We start from the raw sequence: 18,267 nt of genomic DNA, 5'->3' as shown, positions 1-18,267 counted from the left end.
TATATGTTGGAATCTAATCCATAGTGTGATGGTATTAGGAGGTGGGGCTTTTGGGAAATTATAAGATCATAAGGGTGGAGCCCTCATGAATGGAATTAATGCCTTATAAAAAGAAGCCCCAGAGGTCTCTCTAGCCCCTTCTGCCATGTGAGACCACAGAGAGTAGATAGCCATCTATGAACCAGGAAGTTATATCTCACTAGACACTGAATCTGCTACCACCTTGATCTTGGTCTTCCTAGACACCAGAACTATGAGAAATAAATTTCTGTTGTTTATAAGTCAAACAGCTTATGGTATTTTGTTATAGCAACCCCAATAGACCAAGACAGGAATAATAAAAACCCTTATGGGGGTGCCTGGGTGGCTCAGTCAATTAAGCATCCAACTCTTGATTTTGGCTCAGGTCAAGATCTCATGGTTTGTGACATGAAGCCCCGCATCAGGCTCCATGCTGACAGCATGGAACGTGCTTGATATTCTGTCTCCCTCTCTCTCTCTCTCTCTCTCTCTGCCGCTCTCTCTCTCTCTCAAAATAAATAAATAAACAAAAAATCATTATGAAGGAAAGATACACCATATTCATTAATTGCATCACTCGGTAAAGATGTCAATTCTCCCCAAATTGATCTATAGATGTACAGAAAATCCAATAAGAATCCCAACAGGATTCGTGGTGGGTGTGGTTGATATATTGACACCTTGATTCTAAAATATACATGGAAATGCAAAGGGACAAAAATATTCAAAGCACTCTTAACATAGAAGAGTGAAGTGGGAAGCCTTGTTTTTCCAGATACCAAGACTTGTTATAGAGCTATTGTCATTAAAGTAGTAGGTATTGACAAAGGGAGAGGAAGATGGCGGTGCAGGAGGATGCTGGGCTCACCCCGTCCTGCTGACCACTTAGATTCCACCCACATCTGCCTAAATAACCCAGAAAACTGCCAGAAGACTAGCAGAATGGACTCTGCAGAGCCAAGCATAGACGAGAGGCCCACAGAAGAGCGTAGGAAGGGCAGAGAGGCAGTGTGTGCAACATGGACTAGTGGGAGGAAGCCGGGGCAGTGGAGGGGCAGCCCGCCTGGCAATGCAGAGTCCCTGAGTCTGGCTTGCAAAAGTAGAGGGGCTGGACGGAGAGTGTTCTGACAGCCAGTGGGACTTAACATCTAGAATGTTATAAGTCACCAGCTCTGCTCCGAGAGTAGGAGGGCTAGAGGACAACGGGAGGGAGAGTTGTTGAGCCCCAGAGGACAGAGCTCAGCTTGGCAGGGAACAAAGGCACTCACCAGCACCATCTCCCTCTCACATCCCCCAGCCAAAATCCCAAAGAGAAACAGTTCCCCTCATGGAACTTGCTTGCACTGTGCAAACACCCAATGCTGTGCTTCTGCGGATCCATCCTTCCAACAGGTCTGCCTCCCTCCCAGTGCCACAGGGCCCTTCCCAAAGCAGACCACTGAAGGCAACGTGAGCTGAGCCTGCCCCTCCCACCGCTGTGCACCTTGCAGATACAACCCGGCTAATATGCCAGATCACATTGAAGCAGCACCACAAGCCTGGCAGTGTGCAATTAGCCCAGACAGGGGCCACACAACTCCACAGTGAGTCCTGCACCTGGGAGAGGGGAATATAAGGTACACACCAGTCTGACTATTGCCCCAGCGGTGGGCTGGGGGCAGACATCAAGTCTGACTGCGGCCCCACCTACTAACACAAGTTACTCCAGACAGCACAGAGGAAGAGCTCTGCCATTCCACACCACTCCAGGGACTATCCAAAATGATGAAACGGAAGAATTATCCTCAAAAGAAACTCCAGGAAGTAGTGAGAGCTAACAAACTGATCAAAAACGATTTAAGCAATGTAACAGAAAAGGAATTTAAAATAATAGTCATAAAATTAATCACTGGCTTGAAAAAAGTATAGAGAACAGCAGAGAATCTATTACTACAGAGATCAAGGGACTAAGAAACAGGAGGAGCTAAAAATGCTATAAATGAGCTGCAAAATAAAATGGAGGCCACCACAGCTCGGATTGAAGAGGCAGAGAGAATAGGTGAATTAGAAGATAAAATTATGGAAAAAGAGGAATCTGAGAAAAAGAGAGATAAAAAATCCAGTAGTATGAGGGGATAATTAGAGAAATAAGTGACACAATGTGTATGTGTAATAACATACACATAATTAGGATTCCAGAGGAGGAAGAGAGGGAAAGGTGCTGAAGGTGTACTTGAAGCAACCATGGCTGAGAACTTCCCTGATCTGGGAAAGGAAAAAGGCATTGAAATCCAAGAGGCACAGAGAACTCCCTTCAGATGTCACTTGAATCGATCTTCGGCACGACATATCATACTGAAACTGGCAAAATACAAGGATAAAGAGAAAATTCTGAAAACAGCTAGGGATAAGCGGGCCCCAACATACAAAAATAGACACATAAGGGTGGTAGCAGACCCAACTACTGAAACTTGGCAGGCCAGAAAGGAATGGCAGGAAATCTTCAATGTGTTGAACAGAAAAAATATGCAGCCTAGAATCCTTTACCCATCAAATCTGTCATTTAGGGGGCGCCTGGGTGGGGCAGTCGGTTAAGCGTCCGACTTCAGCCAGGTCACGATCTCGCGGTCTGTGAGTTCGAGCCCCACATCAGGCTCGGGGCTGATGGCTCAGAGCCTGGAGCCTGCTTCCAATTCTGTGTCTCCCTCTCTCTCTGTCCCTCCCCCGTTCATGCTCTGTCTCTCTCTGTCCCAAAAATAAATAAACGTTGAAAAAAAAATTAAAAAAAAAATCTGTCATTTAGAATAGAAGGAGAGATAAAGGTCTTCCCAAACAAACAAAAACTGAAGGAATTCATCACCACTAAACCAGCCCTACAAGAGATCCTAAGGGGAACTCTGTGAGAGAAATGTTGCAAGGACCATAAAGTACCAAAGACACCACTACAAACATGAAACCTGCAGATATCACAGTGATTCTAAACCCATATCTTTCTAAAATAACACTGAATGTAAATGGACTAAATGCTCCAACCAAAAGACATAGGGTATCAGAATGGATACAAAAACAAGACCCATCTATTTGCTGTCTACAAGAGACTCATTTTAGACCTGAGGACACCTTCAGATTAAAAGTGAGGGGATGGAGAACTATCTATCATGCTACTGGAAGTCAAAAGAAAGCTGGAGTAGCTGTACTTATACCAGACAAACCAGACTTTCAATTAAAAGTTGTAACAAGAGATGAGAAGGGCATTACATAATAATTACAGGGACTATCCATCAAGAAGAGCTACAATTATAAATGTCTATGGGCTGAATACGGGAGGCCCCAAATATATAAAACAATTAATCACAAACATAAGCAACCTTATTGATAAGAATGTGGCAATTGCAGGGGACTTTAATACTCCACTTACAACAATGGAGAGATCATCTAGACACAGGATCAATAAGGAAACAAGGGCCCTGAATAATACTTCGGATCAGATGGACTTGGCAGATATATTTAGAGCTCTGCATCCCAAAGCAACAGATTATACTTTCTTCTCGAGTGCACATGGAACATTCTCCAAGATGGATCACATTCTGGGTCACAAAACAGCCCTTAATAAGTATAAAAGAATTCAGATCATACCATGCACACTTTCAGACCACAATGCTATGAAACTTGAAATCAACCACAGGAAAAAGTCTGGAAAACCTCCAAAAGCATGGAGGTTAAAGAACACTCTATGTGTTCATAGGTGAATGGTTCAACCAAACAATTAGAGAAGAAATTTTTAAAAATATGGAAACAAATGAAAATGAAAATACAACAATCCAAACGCTTTGGGATGCAGCGAAGGCAGTCCTGAGAGGAAAATACATCGCCATCCAGGCCTATGTCAAGAAACAAGAAAAATCCCAAATACAAAATCTAACAGCACACCTAAAGGAAATAGAAGCAGAACAGCAAAGACAGCCTAAACCCAGCAGAAGAATAGAAATAATAAAGATCAGAGCAGAAATAAACAATATAGAATCTAAAAATACTGTAGAGCAGATCAATGAAACCAAGACTTGGTTTTTTGAAAAAATAAACAAAATTGATAAATCTCTAGCCAGGCTTCTGAAAAAGAATGAGATGACCCAAATAGATAAAATCATGAATGAAAATGGAATTATTACAACCAATCCCTCAGAAATACAAACAATTTTCAGGGAATACGATGAAAAATTATATGACAACACACTGGACAACCTGGAAGAAGTGGACAAATGCCTAAGCACAACACACTTTCAAAACTCAAACAGGAAGAAATAGAAAGCTTGAACAGACACATAACCAACAAAGAAATTGAATCAGTTATCAAAAGTCTCCAAACAAATAAGAATCCAGGACCAGATTGTTTCCCTGGGGAATTCCACCAGACTTTAAAGCAGAGATAATACCTATCCTTCTCAAGCTGTTCCAAGAAAATAGAAAGGGAAGAAAAACTTCCAGACTCATTCTATGAAGCCAGCATTACTTTGATTCCTAAACCAGACAAAGACCCAGTAAAAAAAGAGAGCTACAGGCCAATATCCCTGATGAATATGGATGCAAAAATTCTCAATAAGATACTAGCAAATTGAATTCAACAGCATATTAAAAGAATTATTCACCATGATCAAGTGGGATGCATGCCTGGGTTGCAGGGCTGGTTCAACATTCGCAAATCAATCAATGTGATAAATCACACTAATAAAAGTAATGATAAGAACCATATGATCCTGTCAATCGATGCAGAAAAAACATTTGACAAAACTCAGCATCCTTTCTTAATAAAAACCCTCGAGAAAGTCGGGATAGAAGCAACATACTTAAACATCATCAAAGCCATTTATGAAAAGCCCACAGCTAACATCATCCTCAACGGGGAAAAACTGAGAGCTTTTTCCTGAGATCAGGAACACGACAGGGATGCCCACTCTCACCGTTGTTGTTTCACATAGAAGTGTAAGTGCTAGCATCAGCAATCAGACAACAAAAATAAATCAAAGGCATCAAAATTGGCAAAGATGAAGTCAAGCTTTCACTTTTTGCAGATGACATGATATTATACGTGTAAAACCCGATAGACTCCACCAAAAGTCTGTTAGAAGTGATACATGAATTCAGCAAAGTAGCAGGATACAAAATCAATGTACAGAAATCAGTTGCATTCTTATACACTAATAGTGAAGCAACCAAAGACAAATAAAGAAACTGATCCCATTCACAATTGCACCAAGAAGCATAAAATACCCACTAATAAACTTAACCAAATATGTCAAAGATATGTATGCTGAAAACTATGGAAAGCTTATGAAAGAAATTGAAGAAGATATAAAGAAATGGAAAGACATTCCGTGCTCATGGATTGGAAGAATAAATATTGTTAACATGTCAACACTACCCAAAGCTATCTACACATTCAATGCAATCCCAATCAAAATTGCACCAGCATTCTTCTCAAAACTAGAACAAGCAATCCTAAAATTCATATGGAACCACAAAAGGCCCCGAATAGCCAAAGTAATTTTGAAGAAGAAGACCAAAGCGGGAGACATCACAATCCCAGACTTTAGCTGTATTACTACAAAGCTGTCATCATCAAGACAGCATGGTATTGGCACCAAAACAGACACATAGACCAATGGAATAGAATAGAAGCCCCAGAACTAGACCTACAAACATATGGCCAACTAATCTTTGACAAAGCAGGAAAGAATATCCAATGGAAAAAGACAGTCTCTTTAACAAATGGTGCTAGGAGAACTGGACACCAACATGCAGAAGGATGAAACTAGACCACTTTCTTACACCATTCACAAAAATAAACTCAAAATGGATAAAGGACCTGAATGTGAGGAAACCATCAAAACCCTAGAGGAGAAAGCAGGAAAAAACCTCTCTGACCTCAGCCGCAGCAATTTCTTACTTGACACATCCCCCAGGGCAAGGGAATTAAAAGCAAAAATGAACTATTGGGACCTCATCAAGATAAAAAGCTTCTGCTCTGCAAAGGAAACAATCAACAAAACTAAAAGGCAACCAACGGAATGGGAAAAGATATTTGCAAATGACATATCAGATAAGGGGCTAGTATCCAAAATCTATAAGGAGCTCACCAAACTCCACACCCAAAAAACAAATAATCCAGTGAAGAAATGGGCAGAAAACATGAATAGACACTTCTCTAAAGAAGACATCCGGATGGCCAACAGGCACATGAAAAGATGCTCAACATCGCTCCTCATCAGGGAAATACAAATCAAAACCACACTCAGATATCACCTCACGCCAGTCAGAGTGGCTAAAATGAACAAATCAGGAGGCTGTAGATGCTGGAGAGGATGTGGAGAAACGGGAACCCTCTTTCACTGTTGGTGGGAATGCAAACTGGTGCAGCCACTCTGGAAAACAGTGTGGAGGTTCCTCAGAAAATTAAAAATAGACCTACCCTATGACCCAGCAATAGCACTGCTAGGAATTTACCCAAGGGATACAAGGGAGTGCTGATGCATAGGGGCACTTGTACCCCAATGTTTATAGCAGCACTTTCAACAATAGCCAAATTATGGAAAGAGCCTAAATGTCCATCAACTGACAAATGGATAAAGAAATTGTGGTTTATATATACAATGGAATACTACTTGGCAATGAGAAAGAATGAAATATGGTCTTTTGTAGAAACGGGGATGAAACTGGAGAGTGTTATGCTAAGTGAAATAGGGAGAGAAAGACAGGTACCATATGTTTTCACTCCTATGTGGATCCTGAGAAGCTTAACAGAAGACCATGGGGGAGGGGAAGGAAAAGAAAAAGAAAAAAGAGGTTAGAGAGGGTGGGAGGGAAAACATAAGAGACTCTTAACAACTCAGAACAAACTGAGGTTTGATGGGGGGTGGGAGGGTGGGGAGGGTGGGTGAGTGGTATTGAGGAGGGTACCTGTTGAGATGAGCACTGGGTGTTGTATAGAAACCAATTTGACAATACTTTTCATATTAAAAAAAAATAATGAGGACAACAGGAAATCAAAAAAAGAGCAGATTAAGGAGTGTTATGTTAAGTGAAATAAGTCATACAGAGAAAGACAGATACCATATGTTTTCACTCTTATGTGGATCCTGAGAAACTTAACAGAAGTCAATGGGGGAGGGGACACAAAAAAAAGAGGTTAGAGAGGAAGAGAGCCAAAGCATAAGAGACTCTTAAAACCTTGGAACAAACTCAGGGTTGATCGGGGGTGGGAGGGAGGTGGGGGTGGTGGTTTCTCTGCTAAATTCAGGACTGGTCTCATGGGTATGAACCTTGTGCTGGTTCAGAGGGACCCATGTTTAGAAAGGCCTTGTGATTGTTTTAATTCTCTGCTGCCGCATCCTTAAAATTCTTAATAATTTTTGAACATGTGTCTTCACATTTTAATTTTGCACTACTTGCAAATTATGTAGCTAGTCCTGCCTAAGCTTCTGACATACATCCTACTGCCCATTGAACACCTCCATCTCTCTCTGTCCAAAGCTGCACTCAAATCTTTCTATCTCAATGTCCCTAATTTTCTGATATTCTATAAGAAATGGTAAGATCATGGTAAGATCTATCAGTCAATGGTAAGATCTGGTCACCCAACCCATAGCCATCCTTCATTTCACCTCCTCTCTACACTCAGGTCTGCCACCTAAACTTTCTACCATTTCCTTAAAATTATTTCCTTGAATTATTTTTTTATCTCCATTACTGTTGTTTGTTCAGATCCTCATTATCTTTTGTTTTTAATTTCACAATATTCCTCTTTAAAAGTTTGTCCTGACCTGGGGCTGCCTCAGTTCGTCAGAGCTTCTTCCAGAACGGTGTCTGCCCGGGTTTTGTGGACTTCCTTCACGGCATGGCCCCCAAATGCCAGTCTTCACTCCCACCCCAAACGAAGAAGCCGAGACCGCCTGCTGCCCCCAAGCCAGAGGAGACGTCCACCTCTCAGCACTTGCCGAAGGGAGAAAAAGAACAGCAAGAAGCAATTGAACATATTGATGAAGTACAAAATGAAATAGACAGACTTAATGAACAAGCCAGTGAGGAGATTTTGAAAGTAGAACAGAAATATAACAAACTCCGCCAACCGTTTTTTTCAGAAGAGGTCGGAATTGATCGCCAAAATCCCAAATTTTTGGGTAACAACATTTGTCAACCATCCGCAAGTGTCTGCACTGCTTGGGGAGGAGGATGAAGAGGCTCTGCATTATTTGACAAGAGTTGAAGTGACAGAATTTGAAGATATTAAATCAGGTTACAGAATAGATTTTTATTTTGATGAAAACCCTTACTTCGAAAATAAAGTTCTCTCCAAAGAATTTCATCTGAATGAGAGTGGTGATCCATCTTCAAAGTCCACTGAAATCAAATGGAAATCTGGAAAGGATTTGACGAAACGTTCAAGTCAAACGCAGAATAAAGCCAGCAGGAAGAGACAGCATGAGGAACCAGAGAGCTTTTTCACCTGGTTTACTGACCATTCTGATGCGGGTGCAGACGAGTTAGGAGAGGTCATCAAAGACGATATTTGGCCAAATCCTTTACAGTACTACTTGGTTCCTGATATGGATGATGAAGAAGGGGAAGGAGAAGAAGATGATGATGATGATGAAGAAGAAGAGGGATTGGAAGATATTGATGAAGAAGGAGATGAGGATGAAGGTGAAGAAGATGAAGATGATGATGAGGGGGAGGAAGGAGAGGAGGATGAAGGAGAAGACGACTGATGGATCCAAACCTTCCTTTTTTAATTTTCTCCAGTCCCTGGGAGCAACTTGCAGTCTTTTTTTTTTCCCCCTCCTCCTCTTGTGCTCATTCGCCCTGTTTTTTGAAGTCTCTTTTCTCTCCCTTTATACCATGGTTCTCAACTTATTTTGGGGGGAAATACCTTGAGCAGAATACAGTGGGAAAAGAATCTCTACCCCTTTCTGTTTCAAATTCATTTTTATCCCTTCCTGTCTCAACAAAAACTTTATGGAATCAACACCACCGTGCTCTGTGGGAAAAAAGAAAAACCTTCTGCTCCCTTAGCTCTGCTGGAAGCTGGAGGGTGCTAGGTCCCTGTGTAGTAGTGCATAGAATTCTAGCTTTTTTCCTCCTTTCTCTGTATATTGGGCTCAGAGATTACACTGTGTCTCTATGTGAATATGGACAGTTAGCATTTACCAACATGTATCTGTCTACTTTCTCTTGTTTAAAAAAAAGAAAAAAAACTTAAAAAAATGGGGTTATAGAAGGTCAGCAAAGGGTGGGTTTGAGATGTTTGGGTGGGTTAAGTGGGCATTTTGACAACATGGCTTCTCCTTTGGCATGTTTAATTGTGATGTTTAACGGACATCCTGGCAGTTGAAGATGACACTTTTAAAATAAAATTCTCTCCTAATGATGATTTGAGCCCTGCCACTCGATGGGAGAATCAGCAGAACCTGTAGGATCTTATCTGGAATTGACATTCTCTTGTAATTTTGTTCCTGTTTATTTTTAAATTTTCTTTTTGTTTCACTGGAAAGGAAAGATGCTCAGTTTTAAACGTTAAAAGTGTACAAGTTGCTTTGTTACAATAAAACTAAATGTGTACACACACAAAAAAAATAATAAAAAAATAAAAGTTTGTCCTCCTTCTAGTCTTACCCCTTTCAAACCCATCCTTCATAGTGGTGCAAAGCAAAGCTTCCACACTGCATAACTCCAAGTAACATTACTCCTAGGTTGCAATGTAGTGGGCTTAATAACAAGAATGATTTTTCTTAAATTCAAATATGGTTTCATGTTAATACCCTACTTAAAACTCTTCAATGGCACCCCATCATCTAAAGGATAAATTCGAAGCTCTTTATATTACATTCAAGTATGCCATGATCTAGGCCTCAACAACTCCTTTCCTTCATCTCATGTTCTATCAACAAAGACCTATGCTCAGAATTCCCTGTTCACACTATACTTTTTTCTCTGCATGTAATGTCCTCTCCTCAGCCTCTATTCCTTAATCCTTTTCATCTGTGTAATATCTATTTCTACTTCAGAACTCAGTTCAAGGAGTTGCTTCAGGAAGCTTACTCTTAACCTTGACCCTCAACCCCAGACTGGTCTAAGAATCCTTTCCTTGATTATAGCACTGATTATAACACTTTATGATCATTGTCTGTTTGCACATCAGTCTCCTCCACTAAGTACAAACTCCTTAAAGGCAGATATTCAGTGTCCTCAGCACCTAGCAAAGTGCCTGTCTGAGCTGACTTGACCTCAGCAAAGGACAAATTCTACCCTAACTTCAAGACAGGAAATGTTTTTTCAGAAATCCTCTTAAGACTGTTCATAGTACCAAACACTGTTTAATAAGTAGCACCAGCAGAGAGGAAGAAAATGATAAATATATCCAGGGCTTATATGAATCTGGCATACAGTATTGAAGCCATACTGACTGTAAAAATATTGAAACATTTTCATACCAGCCAGTAAATAGCTATTTAATATTGAAGCTCTCCTACTGCCTCCACTACCATCCTAAGGCCTCCTATATGTCTCTCCTAGACTCTGCTATGATACAGCTCAACAGGGGCTTCAGGAACCTTATTCTAGCACTAATATCTGTTCTAACTGATTAGTGCCCAGGCTAAACCAATTGTTACATATTTTGACAATTACCTCTGAATTTCCTCCTCCCCAGTTGTGCAAAATTTCCTCCAATAACATTTTCAGCTATTCTTAATGTTTCAAGGCCCTGGAGACCCAGGATGCTTGTCTTAGAACTTAAGCTGAACAACCAAACATTCACTGGGAAGAGTAAGCTAAGTCCAAATGGAGATTTAGCATCATCAGGATTGGTATTTTTCAAGATTTCTGTGGCATTGGATACCCCCGTTTTTTAAATGAAATGTTTATGTGTGTGGCAGGGTAATACTCTACTCAATGTCCTGCTACCTTGCTCATTATCTTTTCAGTAACCCCCCCCCCCCGAACTAAAACCCTAAGCCCTGAAAACCACTAAACTATTCCCAATTTCTATGATACATGATTTCTATGACACACTTCAAACATTTTAAATAACTGGAATCATACAGTATGTAACTTTGGTGGATTGGCTTTTTTTTTTCATTCAACATGATTACCTGCTGGCTTTTTTTCTATTAATATATTTTTAAGTTTTATTTAGACTCTTTTTTATAACTCTTATTTTTTTGCTGAGATTTTCTATTTTTGTCTTTTGTTTCTATCATGTTCATAATTGCTCACTGAAGCATTTTTATAATGGCTTCTTTAAAATCTTTGTCAGATAATTCACATGATTCATCTCAGTGTTGGCGTCATTTGATTGTCTTTTCCTCATTCGAGTTATTTTCCTGGTTCTTGGTATGACAGGTGATTTTTTAATGTATTCTGAATATTTTGGCTATTGTGTTAGGAAACTTTAGTTCTATATAAATCCTTTATTTTAGCAGGCAATCTTGGTTAGGTTTTGCACATAGATCCTGGCCTACTTTTATGTGTTGTGGTTTCAGTAACATTTTAATTTTCAGAGCCTTTGCTCTGCTTTGATATGCTTAGGCTATCTGGTGCTTCTGGGGATCCCACTGGTCTGTGCTGGTGGGCTGTGAAGGCAGGTGTTTCCTCAGGCTAGGTTGCGTGGTGCCTCTAGGTGGGGAAAGGGAGTTTCCATGAGAGAACCCGTTCTGCACTTGGTCACTTGTTGTGGCAGAATCCCTCCTCCCAGGGCAGCCTGGCCATTCTTGGGAGGAGGAGGAGAGAAGGGATTACTACACCATTGAACACAAAGAAACTTCCAGGATGGGTCATTTGTTCTGGAGGGATCCTACTTGCAGGACATTCCCTGGCTACCCAGTGCCTCTCAGTGGAGAACAGGGAGTCTCAAGGACCACAGGAATAAAGAGTTTCATTTCCATGATTTATACTTGTACCTAGTAAGTAGGAGTAGGGAGAATGACTCTATTCCATCTTATTTGGACCAGAAGACCTCTATATTCCCTTTTATGTTACTTAAGATGTCTTAGCATTGAACAAATCTCATGCCTCTCCTAAATTGTATATAACATTTTAGAAAATACTGTTCTTGCTTTCCAATTAAGAAACTTAATATTATCTCCAAATTCTATAGCCAGCTGGATTATTCACCAATAAGTTAACTGAGAGACACTGAGGTTTTGCTCAATATTATCATTTAAAAAAAGAAAAAAATTTTTCTTGAGGTATAACACACAGAAAAGTGAACGAATCTTAACACACCAGTAAATCATCACAAAATGAACATACTCAGACAGTATTTTGTTTGCTTAAAAAATGTGTCAGTGGGCAAGTTACCAAACCTTTCTGAGATTTAGTTTTTTCATCTGTCAAGTGGGAAAATTAATAGTACTACTTTCTATAGATCTGTAGATCTATTCCACAAAAGTGTGAATATACTTAATGGTAGTGAACTGTACACTTAAAAATGGTTAAGAAAGTAAATTTTATGTTATGTTCTTTTTACCAAATTAAAAAAAAACGTATGGGAGGAGACAAAACAACTAAATTATGAAAAATACCAACAATGCCTCCTGACTCACAGGCTAGCAGAAATCACTAGAGCAAATTCCTAGCATATAGACCCTATGTCTTTCGCTCCTTTTTCCTCCCACATACTTGGGAAAATAGTTCTTCATGGTTTTTTAGCTATAAAGAAAAAAAAAAAAAAGAAACGTGACACCCATTGTATCTTAAGTGTTGTGGAAAAAGCAAAGCATAGCTGCTCTAGTTGAATTCAAGGTAGTGTAGCAGCCCTGCCGTTTTCACTTGACTTTTCATCACACAGTCATCCTGTCATCAGGACTGTTGTGCAAATTGAGTGAAAATAAAATAGGTAAAAGTTCTGACACATAGCAGATGTTCTTTAAAAGTTTGTTGACTTTGGGATGAGCACTGGGTGTTGTATGGAAACCAATTTGACAATAAACTTCATATATTGAAAAAAAAAGTAAAAAAAGTTCGTTGAATGTGGAGATGGAATGAGAATAATACAGACCAGTTCATATTATAAACACATGCTGTTCTCTAAAGAGGAACCCAGGAAAGAACAAAGACCAGGACTTACTTTGTGTGCCAAACACCATGAAAAGTGATTTATAAATGAGATATAACAGCCATTTATGAAAATCCCACAGCTAATATCATCCTCAATGGGAAAAAACTGAGAGCTTTCCCCCTGAGATCAGGAAGATGACAGGGATGTCCACTCTCACTGCTATTGTTTCACATAGTGTTGGAAGTGTCAGCATAAGCAATCAGACAACAAAAGGAAATCAATGGCATCAAAATTGGCAAAGATGAAGTCAAGCTTTCACTTTTTGCAGATGACATGATATTATACATGGAAAACCTGATAGACTCCACCAAAAGTCTGCTAGAAGTGATACATGAATTCAGCAAAGTCGCAGGATACAAAATCATTGTACAGAAATCAGTTGCATTCTTATACACTAATAGTGAAGCAACAGAAAGACAAATAAAGAAGACGATCCCATTCAAAATTGCACCAAGAAGCATAAAATACCTACGAATAAACCTAACCAAAGATGTCAAAGATATGTATGCTGAAAACTATAGAAAGCTTATGAAGGAAATTGAAGAAGATATAAAGAAATAGAAAAACATTCCATGCTCATGGATTGGAAGAATATTGTTAACATGTCAATACTACTCAAAACAATCTACACATTCAATGCAATCCCAATCAAAATTGCACCAGTATTCTTCTTGAAGCTAGAACAAGCAATCCTAAAATTTGTATGGAACCACAAAAGGCCCCAAATAGCCAAAGTAATTTTGAAGAAGAAGACCAAAGTGGGAGGCATCACAATCCCAGACTTTAGCCTCTATTACAAAGCTGTAATCCTCAAGACAGCATAGTATTGGCACAAATAAAACAGACACATAGACAAATGGAATAGAATAGAGGCTCATATAGCCAACTAATCTTTGACAAAGCAGAAAAGAGTATCCAATGGAAAAAAGACAGCCTCTTTAACAAATGGTGCTGGGAGAACTGGACAGCAACATGCAGAAGAATGAAACAAGACCACTTTCTTACACCATTCACAAAAACAAACTCAAAATGGATAAAGGACCTGAATGTGAGACAGGAAACCATCAAAATCCTAGAGGAGAAAGCAAGGGAAAACCTGTCTGACCTCAGCTGCAGCAGTCTATTACTTGACACATCCCCAAAGGCAAGGGAATTAAAAGCAAAAATGAACTATTGGGACCTCATGAAGATAAAAGCCTTCTGCACTGCAAAGGAAACAATCAACAAATCTAAAAGGCAACGAATGGAATGGGAAAAGGTATTTGAAAGTGACATATCAGACAAAGGACTAGTATCCAAAATCTATAAAGAACTCACCAAACTCCACACCTGGAAAACAAATAATCCAGTGAAGAAATGGGCAGAAAACATGAATAGACACTCCTCTAAAGAAGACATCCAGGTGGCCAACAGGCACATGAAAAGATGCTCAAAGTCACTCCTCATCAGGGAAATACAAATCAAAACCACACTCAGATATCACTTCATGCCAGTCAGAGTGGCTAAAATGAACAAATCAGGAGGCTGTAGATGCTGGAGAGGATGTGGAGAAACGGGAACCTTCTTTCACTGTTGGTGGGAATGCAAACTGGTGCAGCCACTCTGGAAAACAGTGTGGAGGTTCCTCAAAAAAATAAAAATAGATCTACCTTATGACCCAGCAATAGCACTGCTTGGAATTTACCCAAGGGATACAGGAGTGTTGATGCATAGGGGTACTTGTACCCTAATGTTTACAGCAGCACTGTCAACAATAGCCAAATTATGGAAAGAGCCTAAATGTCCATCAGCTGATGAATGGATAAAGAAATTGTGGTTTATGTACACAATGGAATACTACTTGGCAATGAGAATGAATGAAATATGGTCTTTTGTAGAAACGTGGATGGAACTGGAGAGTGTTATGCTAAGTGAAATAAGTCATACGGAAAAAGACAGATAACCATATGCTTTCACTCTTATGTGGATCCTGAGAAACTTAACAGAACACCATGGGGGAGGGTAAGGAAAAAAAAGTTAGAGAGGGAAGTAGCCAAACCATAAGAGATTCTTAATACCTGAGAATAAATTGAGGGTTGATGGGGGGTGGGACAGAGGGAGGGTGGGCATTGAGGAGGGCACCTGTTGGGATGAGCACTGGGTGTTGTATGGAAACCAATTTGACAATAAATTTCATTTTAAAATAAATAGATAGATAGATAGATAGATATCACTTAACCTTCTACAGTTAATGATAAGAAAGTAGTACTATTAATTTTCCCACTTGACAGGTGAGAAAACTAAAGCTCAGAAAGGTTAGGTAACTTGCCCATTGACACATAGCATAAGAAAGAAAGAAAAGAAGAAAGAAAGAAAGAAAGAAAGAAAGAAAGAAAGAAAGAAAGAAGCTGAACTAGGATTTGAGTGTCTAACTTCTACCTCCCTCAACCAACCATTAGACATTTATACCCTACTGTTTCTAACATCTATGCTTTGTTCCTAGTGTCCTCAATTTGGCCCCCTCTTCCTCTCCCATTTACATGGCTAAGTCACCTCTTTTTGGAAATCTTCTCTGTCCATGTCTCCATAATCTGTGCACCCTTATGACTCCTACTTATTCCCTGTGCTTATTTATATTGAATTGTCAATGTATATTTACTTTTATGTGAACTCTTTGAAGGCAAGAACCATTTCTTATTCATCTATATTGTGACTAACATGATTCCTGGTACATACTTGTTATCCAGAAAATGCTTGTTGAATGAATAAATGATTGAGTGAATGAATGAATGATGCTAAGCAGTGTTTTTTCCTCTTCAACCATTCTCACCTCTCTTGTTCTGAATTTTAGAGACCTATTTTTGTGCCAATTGCCTTCACTGATTATTTAATATTTTTCTTTGACTCAAGTCACTTGCAATATTTTAAATCAATTTAGTCTTGTTCTAAATACTAGTCTAGTCTAGTCTAGAACTAGTCTAGTTCTATATACTATATACTATATATACTATGTATGCAATGTATACATAATATATATAATGTATACAATAATATATATGTATGTATACATACATATGTAGGTATATATGTATATAATAATATATGTATTAAGATAAATGCATAACTATTGAAATAAAAACATTCATCTGTTTACCACCTAAATAGCCTTGTGAACCTCCAGTGGTATATATACCATACATAAGGAAATAATTATCTAATGATACTGATGCTGTTGCATGAAGCCTGGATCTGATGGGCAGAGGAAGCAGGGAAGGGTGAATGGCAGTGGGATATCTTTGCGACAATTGCCACTAGAGCAGGTATTTGACTGAGACAGGAAGTCCCTAAACAGCAGCAGTTTCTCATGGTACTGCATGACCAGTCTTTGGAATATGGCATCCCAGACTTGAGCTCAGGATGCCTATGTGGTACAAGAGGCTCATCCCAAGCCACACCTGGCCCCATCACAATGCACCTGTTCTTTTAAAATTGAGTTTAACTCCAAGTCCAGAGTGCAAGCCTTTTCCTTGTGGCACCCAGTGTGTGGTACTGAATGCAAGGCAGTGTAGCCTAGTGCTGGTTCTTAACTGGGTGACCTGGTGCATATTTTCTGAACTTAATTGTTCTCATCTGTAAAATGTTTTTTATATATACCTTTCATACAGTGGTTCTCAACCCTGGTTATACATTATGATTATTTGTGGATATTAAAAAAACTTCTGCTAGAAATTCTGATTTAATTGGTACAGTGAAGGCTACACACTGATATTGTTTTTCAAGTTCCCCAATGTGTAGCTAAGTTTGAGAATTACTGAGTTCATTGGAGAATTAAATGAAAGCATGTATAAAGCACCTGGTACACAATAAATACACAAGAAATGTAAGCTATTATTAATATTATCATCATTACTATTAGACTTATTCATTGGTAACCTTTTCTAGTTGCCATTCTGGTAACCTATCCACAACCTCTTACTCTCACAAGCCCACGCATCTCTGGCCCCAAAGACCAGGCCAGCTGTCTGAATCATGTTTGCTGATAATGGTTTTGAACATCATCCTTTGCCCTCTTAGCAGAACCTCTGTGAATAGTCCCTGACACTGGGACCACACATATTCCATACACCCTGGGTTGAAACCACTCATGGTCAGGTTTGTGGGTGATTGCAAATAAGCCCTCATGCCCTGTTTCCCTCTGTGGAATCTGAGATGCAGTGGGTGGCCATGGCAATCACACGTTGCCTCTCTCCCCCTCCTTCTTATCCAGGACATCAGGTTACAAGAGAACAAGCTGTTCTTGTCTTAGTAATGGGCTGGGGGAAGGGGAAGAGACCAGCTGTATGCATATGAGTTGCATATGAGCTGCATATGAACCTCAGGTGAGTTTGTTATTATGGAGGGTGTTTTGCTTTTTATTTATACCATCAGCTACTAAAGCTGGTTTTGACCCCTTAGGCCTTCCTTAGAAGGCTGTTAATGTGGCTACTTGCTAATGATCACTCTAAAAACACTAGCTAATATTTATTGAATGTAATGTACTGTCTTAAAGCACTTATATATGGGTGATCTTGTTTAATTTCCAAAGCAACCTTTGGAGACAGGGTCTATTTTTATTATATTCATTTTTAAGGTAAGAAAACAAAGAGTCCAAGAAAGATAAAGTAACTTGTCTCAAAGTAGTAGGTAAAGGATCCTAAGAAATCTGGCTCCAGAGACTGCTTTATACCCAGATCTCTAGACTTTGTCATAGAGATGCAAAAGACCTGAGAAACCATCCATTCCAACCCTCTTATGTTATCAATGGGGGAAACTAAGACCCAGCTAAGGAAAGAAACACTTTTCTGAACCATGGGCATCTTTTAAGAAAATTCATTTAACAAATATTTATTGAGAACCTACTAATGCCAGGCCCTGTGCTAGGTGCTAGAAATATATAGTTAAAAAAAAAACAAAAATTCTTACCCTAATAAATCTTATTTTGTAGGGAAGAGATGGATTATAAACAAATTAATAAAATAAATAGAGTATACTAAACGTCAATAAGTACTCTAAGAAAAATAAAATAGATAAGAGAAAAAAAGAGTATGGGGTAGCTGCAACATTAAATAGAGAAGTCAGGGAAGATCTCACTGAAAGGGCATTATTTTTACTAATATATGAATGTGAAGGGGTTAATT

The 18,267-nt window shown here is 39.2% G+C and overlaps 1 protein-coding gene across 1 annotated transcript; it reads left to right on the top strand.

Moving 5' to 3' along the window:
- Positions 1 to 7,876: 7,876 nt before the first annotated feature.
- LOC122476957 (protein SET-like) lies at positions 7,877 to 9,616 on the top strand. The gene is given in 2 exon segments (XM_043569886.1): positions 7,877 to 8,125; positions 8,127 to 9,616. Coding segments are annotated over 2 exon segments (870 nt in total). The 5' UTR covers positions 7,877 to 7,891; the 3' UTR covers positions 8,763 to 9,616.
- Positions 9,617 to 18,267: the final 8,651 nt, after the last annotated feature.

Source organism: Prionailurus bengalensis, chromosome X, assembly GCF_016509475.1.
Source record: "Prionailurus bengalensis isolate Pbe53 chromosome X, Fcat_Pben_1.1_paternal_pri, whole genome shotgun sequence".
NCBI classification, from domain to species: Eukaryota; Metazoa; Chordata; class Mammalia; order Carnivora; family Felidae; genus Prionailurus; species Prionailurus bengalensis.
The sequence above is the reverse complement of the archived record's forward strand: the minus strand, read 5'-3'. Positions and strand labels throughout refer to the sequence as shown.